General features: G+C 47.2%; 1 protein-coding gene across 1 annotated transcript; it reads right to left on the reverse strand.

Annotated features, from left to right (window-relative positions):
• Positions 1-8,604: 8,604 nt before the first annotated feature.
• On the reverse strand, positions 8,605-13,238 carry LOC142559885 (excitatory amino acid transporter 1-like). Its single transcript, XM_075671571.1, has 3 exons — positions 13,065-13,238; positions 9,939-10,073; positions 8,605-8,919 (listed from the first exon to the last, which is right to left on the reverse strand). Exons 1-3 carry the CDS (start codon positions 13,236-13,238, stop codon positions 8,605-8,607), a joined length of 624 nt encoding a protein of 207 aa, XP_075527686.1.
• Positions 13,239-17,261: the final 4,023 nt, after the last annotated feature.

Raw genomic sequence — 17,261 nt, forward strand, 5'->3', positions numbered from 1 at the left:
GTTTATTCAGCATTTCAGGGATGTTAGGGCAGCATGCAAACGCCCGTGGATGGTTTTAAGGTATGCGCCGTTTACAGAAACGCCATTTGTATTATGCATCAATGAAATAGCAACGGCTAGAACGGCGCATAAATTGGATTAGATCAACGTAACATTACGCAAACAATGCCCTAGAAATAACCGAAAAGCAAGTCATTATTCTTTGGTTCACGTACATATTGAAGAACACAACACACACTAAGGATGCACAAGTAACTCGCAATCATACTTAGCACTAGAAATGGATTTACAGGTATTGCGGTCGCTGCTGCTTAAAATCCACAGCATCGTTTAAAGGGGTGGCAGGTTGAACGTTCATATTTGACGACCATATTTATTTCTTATTTTAGGGCTGAACCAATCATCGATGCTGTGCGTGTTATGGGCGCTTGTCTTATGGTGCAAATGACTGCTGGAAAACGAGCCGTGCGGTCTAATACTCTAGTAGCGCCGGTTAAGAAGCATTTTCTTGTAAAGTTCTGGAACAGGAGTAATATACAGCTCTTGAAACAGTTAACTTTACTATTGTAGTGGAAATTTCCACTGGTAATTTCAGGGCGGTCTCGACTAGCTGCGATAGGTCGTGTAAAACAGCATTGATGCTTGAACAATAACCTGAGGGGTCTCTAAGAGCGGTAACTGAGTTTCATTATTGCCACTATTTACAGCTTATGCTCGCGTTGCCGCTTTACACGATCTCAAGGAGCTGTCGGATCGCCGTGAAATAACCAGTCGAACACGGCCACTCGGAACTGTTCTATGGAGAGCGTTCGCGCTATAAGTAATCCTAAATGTGCAGCAACACCTCGCTCCATCGCTCTTCCCATCAGCACTCACGCTAAATTCCGTGCTCCCACGGTGGCCACTGGAGCCTTCGCGGTCGTTCTACGTATTATGACATCTTTGCAACGGCGCGTGGCGGACTTGTTTGCCTTTCAAATGCTTTAGCGTTTCTATGCCCCGTGCTCTCGCTTTGCGGTGTTCTATACGCAAAGCGAGAAGGGCAGGATATTGCCGGTCTGAAGCACGGGATGTGGTCAGGCCACCACTATGCAGGTAAAGCTGCAGGCAGTCGAAGAGAGGTTGAACAAGGGACGCCTCAGCCCTCGCCCAACGTTTCGACAAGACGACTTGTCCTCCTCAGGGCGACAGCTGCTTTTCTTGGAAGATTTATCTCTAGGGTTGTGCGAATATTCGAAACTTTCGAATAACGTATCGAATGGCATCCTATTGGATTCGCTCTTCGAATCGAATAGTCACTATTTGTAAGCGCGAATATTTTTCGAATACTTTTCGAATATTTCGGAACGTCAACTGCGCCCGAATAACAATAAATTTGGAGCAAGCAAGAGTACGGTAAATTTTCATCCCCGCGGGCATAGTATAGACACACAAAACATGAGAACTTGCTTAATGGAGCAGGCTACGTCACTCAGGTAGCCATAGTTTAAAGGCTGTACGTACAGCGATCATTCGCCCTCTCTGAAGAGCCCTGTGCATGTGAAGAAACTATACTTGCTTGCTCCTAATGCTTCATTTGTACTTTTAATAAACACCGCTTCACTACGTAATGTAATGACAGAAACTTGCTAACTTTAAAAGTACTGGGATGTGAACATCCTTTTATATTAATTGTGATAGCAGCTATGTATTATTCGAAAACTATTCAATATTCGATTCGTATAAGATTAGGCCTCAAAAATCACTATTCGCTCACCATAAGTTGTCACCTTGAGTGACTGTGTGCGTAATTTGGCATGACAGTATCGTTCAAAAAAAAAAAAAAAACACTGAGGAGAATCATATTTACAACATCACATATATCTTGAAACACTTCTAGTTGAACGTATGTTGCATCGTTCACTAATATGTGTAATGTGTATTAAACGAGCTAGATGGTAGACGGTTAGGCGTTTACTCTCAGTGTCAGAATGCCGTCATGTAGCGGGATCACTGCTTTCGTTATTCTTTCATGATGTTTTATATCAGACATATTTTTCGACTGACTAGATAGGTGCTTTACAAGTGTGTATACACTTCATATTATGATATCTGACGTTCCCATAGAGAGTCTTGGCATGAACTACACATTCTGTAGGCTTGACAAAACTCGCTGAAGATTTAAAAAATTCTGAATGCGTTTTGCAGCTGTACGCATTTCATGGTTCTGAAGACGCAAGAAAACGAGGTGAAACTAAATTTTCGATGGACAGATGACAATGGACCATGGTTAATTAGCGCCTGAATGGGATATACCTGTAGTTCCCCAGCGTAGATTACCTAGCTAGAAGAAAGTACATCAGGACGACGCGGAAGCTTTGTTTACTGAAAAAAACTGCCGCGAAGCATCAAGCTTAAGTGTGGTTCAGTAATTTTTCCTGGCGTCTTGTTCAATCATGTGTGAGATTGCCGTCGTTCAGACTTCGCCTTCCATTGTTGCCTCTATTTTTAGGGGTTCAAAATGTTGCCGTGGCATTATGTTCCGTTTCCTGGCGATAACAGAAGACTGCAGCCTCAGTCAACCTCGTGCTTCGTCATTTTATCGTGTTCGGCGAAGGGATTTGGAAGGAGTTTCGTTTTTTTCCAAGTCTTTTAAGCACTTCTTGAGGTGCATTTAGAAATTTCTGGATTCGCAGATGTACGCACGCGTATCTAAAGTTCGTGCCAGAGAGTGCCTTACACCACCCCTCGAAAGTTTTTCTTTTCTTTTTTTCTTTGTTGAGCTACTGTAACTTACACAAAAGAACGCGAACTACGTGCATGTTGTAACAGCATAAGACACGCGCCAAAGTTTCCATCAAGCGCGGCACATGTGGGATAGTGGCGCCCACGGCAGAAGTAAACACGTTGCGGCATGGGATGCGACAAACGTCGTTACACAAGAGTAATAATAATAATAATATTTGGGGTTTTACGTGCCAAAACCACTTTCTGATTATGAGGCACGCCGTAGTGGAGGACTCCGGAAATTTTGACCACCTGGGGTTCTTTAACGTGCACCTAAATCTAAGCACACGGGGCACACAAGAGTCGTAAAGCTATTTAGGTGGCCGCAGGCTGTAAGCTCGGTGCAGTCGCTGCGGGATGCGATTCTAGCCGTGCGCAAACTCGCGGTGCGACTCGCATCGCCTCGCTCTCCGCCCTTTTCTCGCTGTGAGACGCCTTGGCGGCGTGAAACTTAATTGGGCAAATGACGCGCCTGGAGCATTGGCTGTCGCACAGCCCCGCACAAAACTGGTTCGATATTCTTGCGACTGCTGTTATTACTGCAAAACTTCCTTTACACCTCTTGATGACAGTACTTATGTTATCTGTAGTTTTGTTAATATCTCAGTGGTTTCAATAGCCAGAAACCAACAAAACGTGTCGGGTATGAAAAACAGAAAACGCAACTTGCCAAGATTCCCCGCTGCAGCCGGATGATCGTCACTGACGTGCACGATGTCACTCGCGTTATGGTTTTCCACCACAGTCGTCTGCGTCTGCGGGAGTTGAGAAACGACTGCGTTGTCCCTTTGCGCCTTTCAGCGTTATTTGCGGGCTGACTACCACTAATTCAAGCGTTAAGCTTTATAAAACTTATGTCGCGCGTAGCGGTAGTGGATTTAGCGTGCTATACTGCAGTTGCTGCACACGTTGTGCGTGGCAAAATGTTTATTCATAGCTAATTCATAGCGATTCACAGCCGAGCCCACCAGCAGGGGCAACGTTTTGCGTATACGGTTATTTTTATCGTCGTTGCACAGGCCCACACGTGGTGGTATTAAGATCGTCGTTCAAACTGGAGATTGCCATAGGGCTAGCCACCGACAATGCACATGCTTCGCAAAGTGATAGTTGTCTGCATTCATCAATACGACGAGATAAGCTAACGCCTTTGGAATTCCTAATAGTGAGTGGACTATTGAACTGACTATAATTTACATTCCTGAGCTATAGCTATGTGGGCGGAGAAATAACCACTTTAAAAACTGCGAACATTGGCTTTCCTTTCTTCCACCCTGAATACTCGTTGAACACAGACATGTTTTGACCTTTTCCTACTTTATTTATTCATTTTTACTTTGCGATCACAGTGTGCAGTCCGACTACGTTCCCAGCAACAAGACAGTCGACGGCAGGGGCAAATGTAAAATAGGAGCAGCTTGCACCTACTCCATATCTTAAAGTCCATGCAAAATTCACAGCGTACCGCTTTTCGATAGTGTGATATCACCCCCCCCCCCCCCACACACACACACACACTCCCCTTTCCCGCCAGAACTACACGAATAGGACTTTCGCGAAAACTTATTGTGCTTATCTCGATGTAACCATCGAGTACGGCGCAAGCACCGGTGCGATATCTTTTCCGACATTTTTGAGTGGACTTGTTCATTTACATGAACCCGATATTGGACTCACCATGAAGACGAATGCTTCCACGAAGTTCTCCGGAATTACATTCCTGTAACAAACAAACGTTTTCTGCTATTCATTCACGCGTGGTGAGCTCTGCCATACTAACTGGGAGGATACAATGTCTTCGGCATAGTGGTTTAGATCAATCGCATTTGGATCGTACAAGACACTAAACATAATTGTGCACAGTAGTACAAATGAGGCTGTAGTAGAGCCCGCACTAGCCAATGAAACAGTGAGGCGCTTGTACTTGCCAGGGTGTCTACCAACCGGGAAAACCGGGAAAACCGGGAATTCTCAGGGATTTTGAGTAGTCTGGAAAAGGTCAGGGAAAACTCAGGGAATTTGGGCCTCTCTCAGGGAAAATTAGCGCCAATTTTATTGAAAGGGTCGAAAGTCGCGGTAATGCTGGCTCGAGCAACAGACAGGAATCGTAATAAATCGTCTTTGACGTGCTGTCGTCGGCTGGAGGAGTTGCCAGTGTGCAGTCAACGACCGACTTTCTGGATTCCCGATAATTCGGACGGCTTCGCGGCACCGCCACGTAACCCATAGAGTCAACGTATCAGAACGTGTGAAATTTCGGACGCAAGAGCTCTTCGCCGTCCGATTTTCCGGACGTTTTGCCGTGACCGTGGGTCCGAAACGACAATAATCAAAGGTACCACTGCTGTCGTTTTGATTACTTCGCCACCTCGAACCGGCACTCTCGCTCGTCGATCCGCTGGCAGCCGTTGCCACCACTGCGGCAACGCTAGGCCTAGCTGCTTCGACGTTCGCTATGAAGCTTCTTGCCGGTGGATGCCGAGTTTTTTATTGAAAGAATTAGCTGCTGTCAGCAATGGCACGAACTCCACCTTTGTGGTCCTCGCGATTGGCTTAGAAACGTGGAAAACACGGTGCGTTGCATAATGCCGGTTCCCGAAAGTCAGCTTCGCCTCTGTACAGAAGTGTTACATGGTGAAGCATACGCAGAAGTATTGCAGTGAAGCATAACAAGCGTGGGAAGGGGCTATTGGCACGGAACACAGTACGCATTCCTTAATTATACACGCGTGCACCCTGTATTTCCTGTCACAGTACGAGCGCCGATATGCCTAATATGTGTACCGACAGGCCTTCAGAGCGTTTTCGAACGTGCCTGTCGCGGTTTGAGCCCCTAAGGGCAGTAAATGACACGCATTTATTTTTTTCCAGCTGGCCGATTTTTCGAACGTTTTCCCGACCCCTAGGGAGTTCTAAAAATCGGTCGTGGACTGTGCAACTGGCCAAGATGCTTGAAATAGTCCTTGGGGTGAACGAGCGGCAGAAGGAGGACAAGAACAGAAATGATGTATGCATTGAGGAATAAACGGGAAAGGAAGCTTGCTGCCGCCGTTTTGAAGACGTTTACAAAAACAAAATTTTGGCTGATGCCGAGGTGCCCGTGTCCCTCATCCAAACCAAAATAAACTCTTTAAAGCAGTGAAACACAACACTCGGGCGTCGTGCGCGGGCTGAGAGTGTGTCAGGACAGTTGAGGTTGACTTACGAGCTGTTGAGAGAGAATCTCAATTGTGACAGAGTTCGGGCCTCTTACCACTGCATGAGCTTGCTATCAGTTGATAGAAATAGCTCATATTCGAATATATTTGCTTCTATGTGCTTCTCCTTTTTATTCGTATTTGTGAATGTCCGACTTCATTTGCAATTTTTTTCGAAGACACTTTATTTGCTGTGCATTTTACTAACCCCTACCTTCTATTCTCTTTTTGAATAACATAAACACTACTCCTTAGTATTCAAATTGGATTAAGTCGCTTTTTTATTTTCTTCATGTGCTTACTAGAGAGTGACAGCATCAGGCGATATGGTTTCAGCCCGTCTTGACATGAAACATAGTTCTGCGTCACTCAGGGAAGTATGCAACGGCACTCAGGGAAAACCTGGAAAACTCAGGGAAATTGGAAATGTCAACTTGGTAGACACCCTGCTTGCGTTATTTTTTTTGTGAACATGCGGTCGAGGACAATATTGCATGCCTGTGTAATGAGTATAGAACTCGACGAGATACATAAATACTAAGTAACTCGGTCCTCGCTTCACATTCTTGAAAAATATATCACGCAACTAAAGATAAGCTTAGCGCAACGTAGACCAAGGGGAATCGGATGTAGACATGTAGGAACTAGAGTACGCTGTGAAATAATTTACACCACCAAATGTGAATAAGGTTATAACTAGATTGACTCACAACCCCACACCCACGAACCGTGTAATAGGTCTATAACACACAACCTTCGCATTACATGGGTTTGGTTCCCACCGGCGAGAAGTTATCTTTTCGTCCACCTTCACTTCCGCCTTTCCTTAATTACTTTCTGCGTTTTCAATTTCAACCACGGCTGATTACCGCTATGTTTTCCTTGGCTTCATTGCCTGCGGGTTTTATATGGTCGCGATTAACAAAAATCGAGCCCCCATGTGTCCCTTCTCCTTGTTTCAAAGTTTATTATAGGAATTTAACCTTTAATTTGTAAAAAAAAAGTGCACAGTGGTATTCCGGCGCTTCATTCATGGCGCTTGTCATCATTATGGTAAAATAAATTAGAGTGCAAACGCAAATGCAAATACACGCGCCCACGCACTCGCCCACGCACACATTTCTTAAGACTTCCTAGGAGCGATTGTGCGTGTATGCGGGTGTTGTTCTTTCTTTTTCTCTTTCTTTCTTTCTTTCTTTCTTTCTTTCTTTCTGGCGGGGGGGGGGGCTCTAATTTGTTTTACCGCCATGAGTTACCGACTATCCCAACAACAAATTTTTCTAAGCCTGTCCTATTGTTTTCCATCTCACGATCTAGGTGGGCTAAAATCAAGAAGTATATCAAGGAGTAAGTGCATCGGATGCGTAACTCAACTTCGTTTAGCACTTGTATAAGTTTCTTGACAAAACGCACCGAAATTTCGGTTGTGCTGCAATCATCGTCAGCATTCAACTCGCGACGCGCGCACGGCCATGCAGTGTCCCAACAATGCTTTATTAGAGAGTTTTAGGTTAGGGCAGCCAGCCGTACCCAGGAGTTTGGAGATGGTAAGTGCCGGGGCATACAAAAGAACCCAAACCAAAAGCGAGTACAAAAGACCGCGAAAGGCCCACAGTGGAGTTTGCGACACCCAACGCTTGGTTGCGGCTTGCGTCCCCTAACCTAAAGCTGCCTATTTTCTCGATTTACATGTTTCGCATTCCGCTCACTCGAGGTCTCATGCGCGGTATACCCGCTCGACTCTGGACGCGTAAAACCGGGCTAACAGCTTACACCGACAACATTAGGACGCTAGAGGGAAATACTAACCACTTTATACTGATAATCTTCCGAAACTCGAATTTCGTTAATTTTGCTGTGAGTGGTTGAGTACCAGAGGAGAAAGTAAAGGCCAAACTGCGTGCCAGAAGACCAGCGCCGGTACGTCAGTGTGACGTCGAGGATTTCAAAGTATTCTCTCGTATTTGGGCCGTTGCAGCGTAATAAACGTACTCGAAACTCGCTAATTTCAAGCCTTTGGCTCGTTTAGAATACATTGATGTACTCAATCCTTACAGATAGTTAATTAACTAGACCCGAGTGGATGCCGTCAAAATTCATGACGTCATGGCTAGCGGGTGCCAGAACACCAAGGTGGCGCCGCCACCCGTCTTAAATCGTTTTTGCGTCTTTTCCGGCGTACCGTGCTTCCCATTACGGTATGAACGCCATTTTTGTATTGTAAGAGGAATTTACTAACACAGGCGCATCTTATATTTGAGTAGAACTTGTTGCTTGGCGAGTTGGTTGGGATCTAATGAATACATTGTTGCGCCAAAAAGGAAAATAAAGACTTAGGAGGGAGAGTATGAAACGACAGATCGAGCGCTCGATCTGTCGTTTCATGCTCTCCCTCCTAAGTCTTTATTTTCCTTTTTGGCGCAACAATATATTGATTTTATCTTTCTCTTTAGAATCTGCTTTCGCACATGTTTTCGTCATCCTATACTTTTACTGAAGTACTAAAGCGCCAAACAGACGACACAAGAAGAGACACGGACGAGCGCTTCTTTTGTCGTCTGTTTGGCGCTTTAGTACTTCAGTAACATGCACCAACTAGCCCAACAAAGAGTTCTGATGGAATATCGTACACTATGGCGTGTTAGCGAGCAGTACTGCCTACGTGCCTGAATATGTCGAGTAGCGAGTCGGCACTCATGGTGACATTGTATCGCCAGTGGGGTGGCAGCTTCCTCGCCCCGACGCCGGGGCGCAAGAGCAGCGCGATGACCATGCCGCTTGTCGCGGACCACAGCGTGGTCAGCGAGGAGTAGGCGAGCGTGCGCAGGGCGAGGCGAGCCCCCTGCGCCGTTGGTTGGCCGCCCACCGCGCTTACCACGCTGGTGATGTACAGCGGGATGGCCAGGCACTGCAGCACCCGCACGAACAGCTCGCCGGGAAGACGCAACATTCTCCTCTGCGAGCGCAAGTGGCGAGGGACGTTGGCAAAGAGCGCGAGAGTAGGGTGGTGACGCAAGAGGTGCGCAAAGCATTTAAGGGCAGCGAGAATATAGTAGTGCGGGTAAAGGGAAGAAAGACAGACACAAAAGCGTGGACTATCGATTTGATTTTATTGGTCAAAGAAAGTAACCATACGGTCGCAGAGGGCCAGTGAGTTTACGGACACTATATATCGCAGGCACGTGGCCACATCGACAATACACGCATAATCCAGACGCCTTCTACGTTCTGTAGCGTAACTTCATTAACCAATAAAATTGTCAGTAAGTGCTTTTGTCTGCGTTTCTTCCCTTTAATCGCACTCCTACTTTCTTTCCGCACTTTTTCCGCATGCTTGAACGTCGTATCTTCGCCCAACTCGCTACTCGCCCAACTTGCTATCCAAACTTTGTGCCATCTTGTAAACACAGGACTGCACATATGTGCAAATCGATCAACGAGAAAAGAACGCAATGCAAGCGCTGTCTATCCAAATGAACATTTCCTTTTAAGAGAAACACGCTGTTTATACCAACGTTAGAAAAAAAAGTTTATTAGGAGAAAGCCGCACTTCTTAAACTTTTTTTTCATTGATTCATGTTTCATTGATGGTAAGCACACGTTTTGTAGATTGTTCGTCACTCATCCGTCGTATTGTGTTGCGCTCCGGTTTCAGGATGTAAGCATACCAATTAGCCCAACTCCCTGTTCAATTAAATCGTGGTATTTCGTTTATTAATATAAAACAGACTTATTGGAAGGAAAATGGGCTATAAGCTAAACCATAGCGCACGCGGTGCTTTCGGAACGCATGTTTCCGGAAGCACCACGTGCGCATCTCGTGTCGCGTCAGCAGCGGAACCGGGAGGAGGGCGCCGACAGGGCTAAAATCTGGCTCATTCGACATCCCATCCCGGCCGCCGAAGACGCGACGGTTAAACTATACACTCTGCAGCGCAGCTGAGGTCGGTTGTATCTGCCGATGTGGACACTGGCCTGCAGCTCGCTGAGGTTCAGTGGATTCAGAACAGCCCCCAGTGCGAAGCCAAGCACCACCGCCAGCAGGACAAAGAAGATCACCGGGTTGCCCATCACCACTTCCAAGATGTCGGCACGTTGCTCGAGGTCTTGCTGTGTTGTGGGGAGGAGGCGATGCAGTCTGCTTAATGCGACAAGCGTCAGCGATGCGCCTGAGCATGTATACACGGGTTATATCGGAAGCGGAGCAACAGGGAAACATGGACGAATACAATTAACAGAGTGGGCAGGCTTCGCAACACGAAGAAAAAGAAAAGTAATAATAAAAGCCTCCGGTCGTGGAGCCATGTACTTGGAATATGCGATATAAACAATAAATAGAGCTTTGCAAGACGTCCGAAGAAGCTATTACCAATGGAATATGTTTTGAAAAATCCTCGAGGGAGTTTGCTCTTTGCTTTTTAGAACTATATGGCTGAGTGCTCCAGGACGAAATACAGCAGGCAAGAGATTGACAATGTAGATATTTGCCGTTGCTGTATGTAAGCAATATTTAGTCAGTGTTCCTGGACTTTATACGAAGGCATTTGACCTCATTGACCATGGCGTTTTATATATATAAAAAATAACTTGAATACTATGGTATCACGGGAGCCGCAAATTATTTATTCTTACTTTCAAATTAGGTCATAATTTGTAAAAATTTCAGGTGAATGTTCAGAAAAAAAAAAGGCCAGTAACGTCGGGCGTTGCTCAGGGTAGCATCCTGTGACCATTTCTTTTTACACTTTATATAAATGAAATAACTAACGTATATACGGCTGCTAGATGCATAATATACGCGGACGACACGATCGAGGTTGTTTATTGCCGCCAAATCAGGTGCTGACTCAGCATTGAGAGCTAATAATGCACTCACTTAAATAAATGTCTGGGCAATTCATAATTACCTAAAAGGTTAATGTTAATAAAGCCAAAGCAATCCTGTTCCGTCCACGCAACAGCTCCCTCCTCTTAAGCTAAATGACAGTGAGATAGTTCTAGTTCCGTCTGTAAATACGCTGGGAGTGTTCTTTGGGGAACACATGACTTGTCGGTGAATTGTCTAGAATTGTAGGCATGCTGGGTCGCCGCTCTTAATTTTCCCATGTCAGTCAACATAATGCTGTACAACGCACCCTTCCTACCCCAATTTTACTATGGACTTCTCGTCTGGGGATCTACAACAGGCGAAAACCTGAATAGAATTACACGTTTATAAAAAGAATAATCCGCCTAATATCCAAAGCTTGTTTCCTTACGCACACAGCGGACATTTTCAGAAGCATAATCTTATTGCGGTTCATTCATTACGCAGTTATAAACTATGCCGACAGTATAAACTCGCAATGGCAAATAATGATGATTGGTGAAGTTAGCCAAGCTAGTAGAAAACGTAACCACATGTATTACATGGAAACCGGAACAGCTGAACTTTTTAGAATGCCGCAAAAATTATGGTAAATAAAGCTGCAGTTCTTATTGCCCACGATACTGAACACCATGCACAATAAGAAACACTTTGACTTGACTAATACATCATTAAGCGAACTGAGAAGCATACTTATAAATAGGAGCCCACTGACAGCGAATTCCTGTTAGCCTGTGATACAATTCTGTTTTGTGTGCGTTGAACTTTTTAAAGTATTCTATGATATTGCACTGACTGACTGTGTTGCGATCTGATGTCTTTTTTGAAGTTGGTTTTTTTTACTTTGCTCTCTATTTTTAAGCACATATATAATTTCTAGAACCTGCCAGATGAAAGGCTGTTGTTGCATTGCATTGTGTGTTGTCGTATTGTGTTGCACTCTTCACCAATCCTCCGTATGCTGCTCAGCGTTCTGGTGGCCAGGTCTCCTCAAGCTGTGCATTTTTTTGCTGGTTCTCAGCAGCATTGCCTTCGTTCGTGTTTGCTGCAAATAAATTCAAATTCAAATATTTAGTCACAGTGTAATCTTTTAGCTTCCAGTGATCGAGGCAAGCGCGTAGGTCTAAGGAGCATTGGACTTAAATATGCAAGAAATAAAGGTGAGCAGGAGGAGGCTGGGTGCTTAAGGGAAAGCGGTGATGAATAGATCTGTGAGAACACTGAGGAAATTTGGTTCTCATAAATATCTAATTCTGGGAGCAAACTGGATGAATTGGGGGAATCGAGCCGGGGCTCGATTTCAAGGGACGTGTAAATGGAGCCCACATTGTACGATGCCGAGGAAAACATATGGGGAAATTAACTTATCCTTAAGCTGTCGAATTAATTATACATGAAGGTTTAAAGTTGCGCGAAACATTATAATTTCAACAATAGGAAACGGTAATTAAAGAAACAACCTTTGTGCCGCTCGTAGCCGAACGCACACCCTGCGCGGGACGCGTTCGGTTTCTATAGTTGAACTGTAGTCCGTAGTGCAGTGACTCGCTGCACACTCGTTTCATGGGCGTGTATTGGTGAGTGTATCAGGGTGTGACAGACGTGAGTATGAACGGCAGTGAGTGCCAGTTAACGCGAGTGCGAATGAAAGTTCTTTTTCATTGGACGTGAGTATCAACAGGGGTCTGCGAATCTGCATGAACGAGAACGTTAGTGTGCGCCGGTGAGCCGGAATGGAGTCGAGCGTGAACGTAAGTGGGTGCCGGTACAGTGTGAACAAAATCGACTACGAATGCGAGTGAGCAGAGAACGTTAGCGAGTGCACATGCGGGAACGCACGTGAGTGAACACACCTACAAAAACACTGCTGAGTGAGTATACTCACTCTGCAATATTTTTGTATATCCGCTTATTCTGCCGATCAGTTTTGTCCCTCCGTCCTACTTTCTCGGATATTTGTGCACCTGCGCACATAATCCATATAGCTGTGAGAAGTGCGTCATGCAGGACTTATGACCAGTGCTAGTCAAGCCATTGTGGCGGACACTCCATGGCCTCGCCGCACTCTTGTCATTGTCCGGAGTCTTCTAGTCCAAGCTTTGATATACCGCGGATTACGTGATGCGTGACCGTCCTTTGTCTCGCACTGCTCGTTTGAAAACTTTACTGACATCTTTTGTAGACATATGTATTACCAAGTTGCTCTTTATCTCTTCAGGAAGCTCCCTACTCACCTGCGAGCTGTGCCCGTCGCGGCTACGCACGCTTCCCTTGCGCGTTCTGTCGGCGACGATGCTCTCCCTGGACGTGGTGGAGCCGGCGTCGGTGCGCCTGAGGCGTCCGCTCGTCGGACCACACACGGACTGCAGCCGCTGGGAACGCCTGCCGCTAGACTGCGCCGCACGCATTGCGCCGCTATACTTTCTTCGGCGTTAAGCTTGTTCCACACTACCGCCGCTATGTACGGGCTGCATGTTTGCGAGCGAATCAGCGTGCCAACGCATTGTACATGCAAAGAGAGCACGCGAGTACGTTGGCTTCTTTGCCATTCAGCGCTCTGAACAGATATTTTAGCCTCCGAAGCCATCCGAGTGGAACTGGGAGGTAGTCCCCGCGTTTACATGGATGCCACAGGAGCGTGTCATGTTTGTTAGCGCATCATATGGCGAATCATCCTTCGTGCAAACCAAGGCGGCACCAGTTTCCGACGATTATCGTTCCTAGCTCCGGTGAGCGGAGGAGAGAACACGGTTATGGATGGCTATCTCATTTTTTTCCCTCTGTCCCTTAATGTGATGTGCCAACGTTTACGCTCACCGCTCGAGACGTCGTGCCCAGTCTTAACTACCCTCTCCTGGCGCATAAATTCGCTTTCCTTGCGTATTAGCGCAGTTTACGTGGATGCGATATACTAGAAATGCGATGCGATGCGCCACTTCTCGCATTCGTGTAAACGCGACTAGTGCGGGCCAGAGACCGCTAGGGAGCGGAGGAAACACGATAAAAAGTTACGGTGATGGAAGCGTGCCGGCTGTTGAGTTCAGCGACACTTGTGCAGTGATTGCTGCCGCGTTCCTTTCGCCCGCGTGGCTCCGTATGCAAAGAGTGTACACTCGCCGCTTAGTTGTGTTTTCGGAATTATTCCTGTGCGTTAAGATCGCGCCGTGCACCATAAGCGGCAAGCGTGGCGCGTGAGGAGCAAAGTTGCACAACTAGCCAGTTCTAGAACTTATCCAAATGACTGAGTCGCGGTAGAGCGTCGACGGCCGCTGCTGACGTCGCACTGCTCGCGCGCCTTTAGAAGAATCCTCGACATCTTTCATGTTCATACGCGTAGTTGTATTTTATCTTCATTATATCGATATTGTTCGCCTAAAGTTACCACTCATCTCCCTGCGCAGTAGTGGCGGGCAGCTTGGAAGCGCCGCATGTGCTCGTTGCAACGCACCGGGAACTTGCTGGCCGCCCTGAGGCTACCCCGCTCCAGTCGCTTGGGCGCAGAGCCCACCTGATCCTGGCAGGCCGTCGGCGCTGCATCCTGTAAGTGACAACCGCCGCACTTGTGAGTTCTTATCATCGCACATTTCGCGCCTTCAGATACAAGGTACGCTACTTATAGCGTAACTTCAAGGCCAGCGTTAAGTTCGTTGGAACGCCACTTGGCCAGAATCAAGCGTTCGCGTAAGTGCGTTGAGCTTGAGTATCCGGGCATTGTCACTCGTCAGCGCCCTCTTTCCTCATCCCTGTCGATCATCGCAGTCGCCATGGTGTGTGCTCCCCTGACGTTCGGGGAACATTAAGTTAAGGGAGCCGCAACTTTAACAATAGTAGCTTCAGTAGGAGTTTTAGTAGCGAAATCAAATTAAGAAATTAGCAGTTTCACTTGCACTGACAGCGATAGCAAAGTTTAGCGTTGCGCTCGGACTCCTGGGGCGGTGTTCAAACTACACGCGGGTGCGACTACACGCGGATGAGGCATGCGCGGGTGCGTCAAGATTTCCGGCACTCTTGAAAGCTTTAACGCGCCGTGTGGGGCCTGTTATGTCATTACACAGGCACCACAGCGCTCTCTGTAAAAAGCGGCACCAGTGAAATTACATCACTTTCAGAATGTGTGCGGAAAACTATGAGGAAAAATCCTAATCCACCCGACTGTAGCACGAAGATAAAAACGAAACCTATATGGGTTTGTCAGAAAATTTCGCAGTTCAAGAAAGATTCGCCCTGGTCGAGGGATCGAACCCACGACCGTCGCCATACCGGGGCGATCGCTCTGCTATTTGAGCTAAGCAGGAGGCTAGCAGATCGCAGAACGAGGGCGAATTAATCGACAACTCCAAGCACAAGGACACTGTATATGGCAGATCAGTTCTGCGGAGCCCTGCAAGGCGGAGGAATGTTCAAGAAAAGAAAAATAATCACCTTCGTCCGCATTGCGGGCTTTCGCCGAACATATTTGCCATGTTCTCACTACGTGCTGCTTACTTTACTACGAGGAAGCGATAAGGATCTGCGGATGAGAGAAGGAAAAACAGCAGACAAGAGAAAAAAAAAGGAACAGAAGACAATTCGTTACTGCTTCCTTCGACCTCCTTATTTAAATATAGTTCCAGGCAGCGATATTCCTTTTTAAAAAAGGCTATCGACACGACACTAACGCTCCGAGATTGTCAGTTGGTGATTCCCACGACATGAATTATTCCCGCGAATGCACAAATCTCGCCATGATGATGATGATTGCTTGCCCATAGTGCACTCGCTTTTCCAAAGCAAGAATTTGTCCAGTGTCGGTGCTGTCTTTTGTACGCTATCCTGCTATGTCCTGTTTTTCTGCACTGGACAACGGATCCTACAGTTTGCCTTTTCACTGCCCAAGGCATTTCTGCCAATTCGAGTCACAATTGCATTAGAACCTTTCATATTAAGTACCGTGCCGATTACGGGCACCAAGAGGTATGTGATTGACTTGAAGATTAGCGCCAGCATAGCAATAATCTTAAAGCACATATATGTGATAAAAAGGGTACCTTGGTCGCGGTCGTTCCTTTTGTTGAGTCTATATTCATCGCCTCTCCTAAAGGAAGTCCCGGTATAGGTCATACGCTTATGAGACGCCCGATCGAAGACGGTTGGTTGGTTGATAGGTTTGCTGCTGTATTTAGCTCATACCCACTATGAGGTACTAGGCAAGAATTGGTTGAGTTGGGAAGATAAGTCAAGTCTAAAAAGAAACAGCTCTTTCCTATCTCCTATCATCCTTCCATTTAGAGTTTCATTGACATGGTTGCGTTGTATTCAACCGTTTAATCTTTATCTTTCACAGATCTGTTCTGGTGGTATCTCCATATGCTACGTCTGCAATGAACTATATAGCCACGGGAACGTTTCCCCGCAGGGGTGTCTGCGTCAGCAGGCGTTTGGTGTGTTACTACACTACGTACTCGAGCACATGACGGTTGCACCAAAACATCGGTGCTAAGATACAACCACGAGAACGTTTCCCCGCAGGGGCGTCTGCGTCAGCAGGCGTTTGGTGTGTTGCGACACCACGTACCCGAGCACATGAGGGTTGGACCGAAGCATCGGTGCTAATATGCAGCCACGGGAACGCTTCCCCGCAGGGGCGTCTGCGTCAGCAGGCGTTTGGTGTGTTGCGACACCACGTACCCGAGCACATGAGGGTTGGACCGAAGCATCGGTGCTAATATGCAGCCACGGGAACGCTTCCCCGCAGGGGCGTCTGCGTCAGCAGGCGTTTGGTGTGTTGCGACACCACGTACCCGAGCACATGAGGGTTGGACCAAAGCATCGGTGCTAAGATGCAGCCACGGGAACGTCTTCCCGCAGGGTCGTCACCGTCAGCAGGTGTTTGGTGTGTTTCGACACCACCTACCCGAGCACATGAGGGTTGGACCAAAGCATCGGTGCTAAGATACAGCCATGGGAACGTTTTCCCGCAGGGGCGTCTGCGTCAGCAGGTGTTTGGTGTGTTTCGACACCACCTACCCGAGCACATGAGGGTTGGACCAAAGCATCGGTGCTAAAATGCAGCCACGGGAACGTTTCCCCGCAGGGGCGTCTGCGTCCGCAGGGGCGTCTGCGTCAGCAGGCGTTTGGTGTGTTGCGACACCACGTACCCGAGCACATGAGGGTTGGACCAAAGCATCGGTGCTAAGATGCAGCCACGGGAACGTTCCCCGCAGGGGCGTCTGCGTCAGCAGGCGTTTGGTGTGTTGCGACACCACGTACCCGAGCACATGAGGGTTGGACCAAAGCATCGGTGCTAAGATACAGCCACGGGAACGTTTCTCCGCAGGAGCGTCTGCGTCAGCAGGCGTTTGGTGTGTTGCGACACCACGTGCTCGAGCACATGAGGGTTGGACCCTCCTGCGTGTAGCCGTGCGCGGCTTAGCCGTGTCTGGGGAAAGGGG

Source organism: Dermacentor variabilis, chromosome 10, assembly GCF_050947875.1.
Source record: "Dermacentor variabilis isolate Ectoservices chromosome 10, ASM5094787v1, whole genome shotgun sequence".
NCBI classification, from domain to species: Eukaryota; Metazoa; Arthropoda; class Arachnida; order Ixodida; family Ixodidae; genus Dermacentor; species Dermacentor variabilis.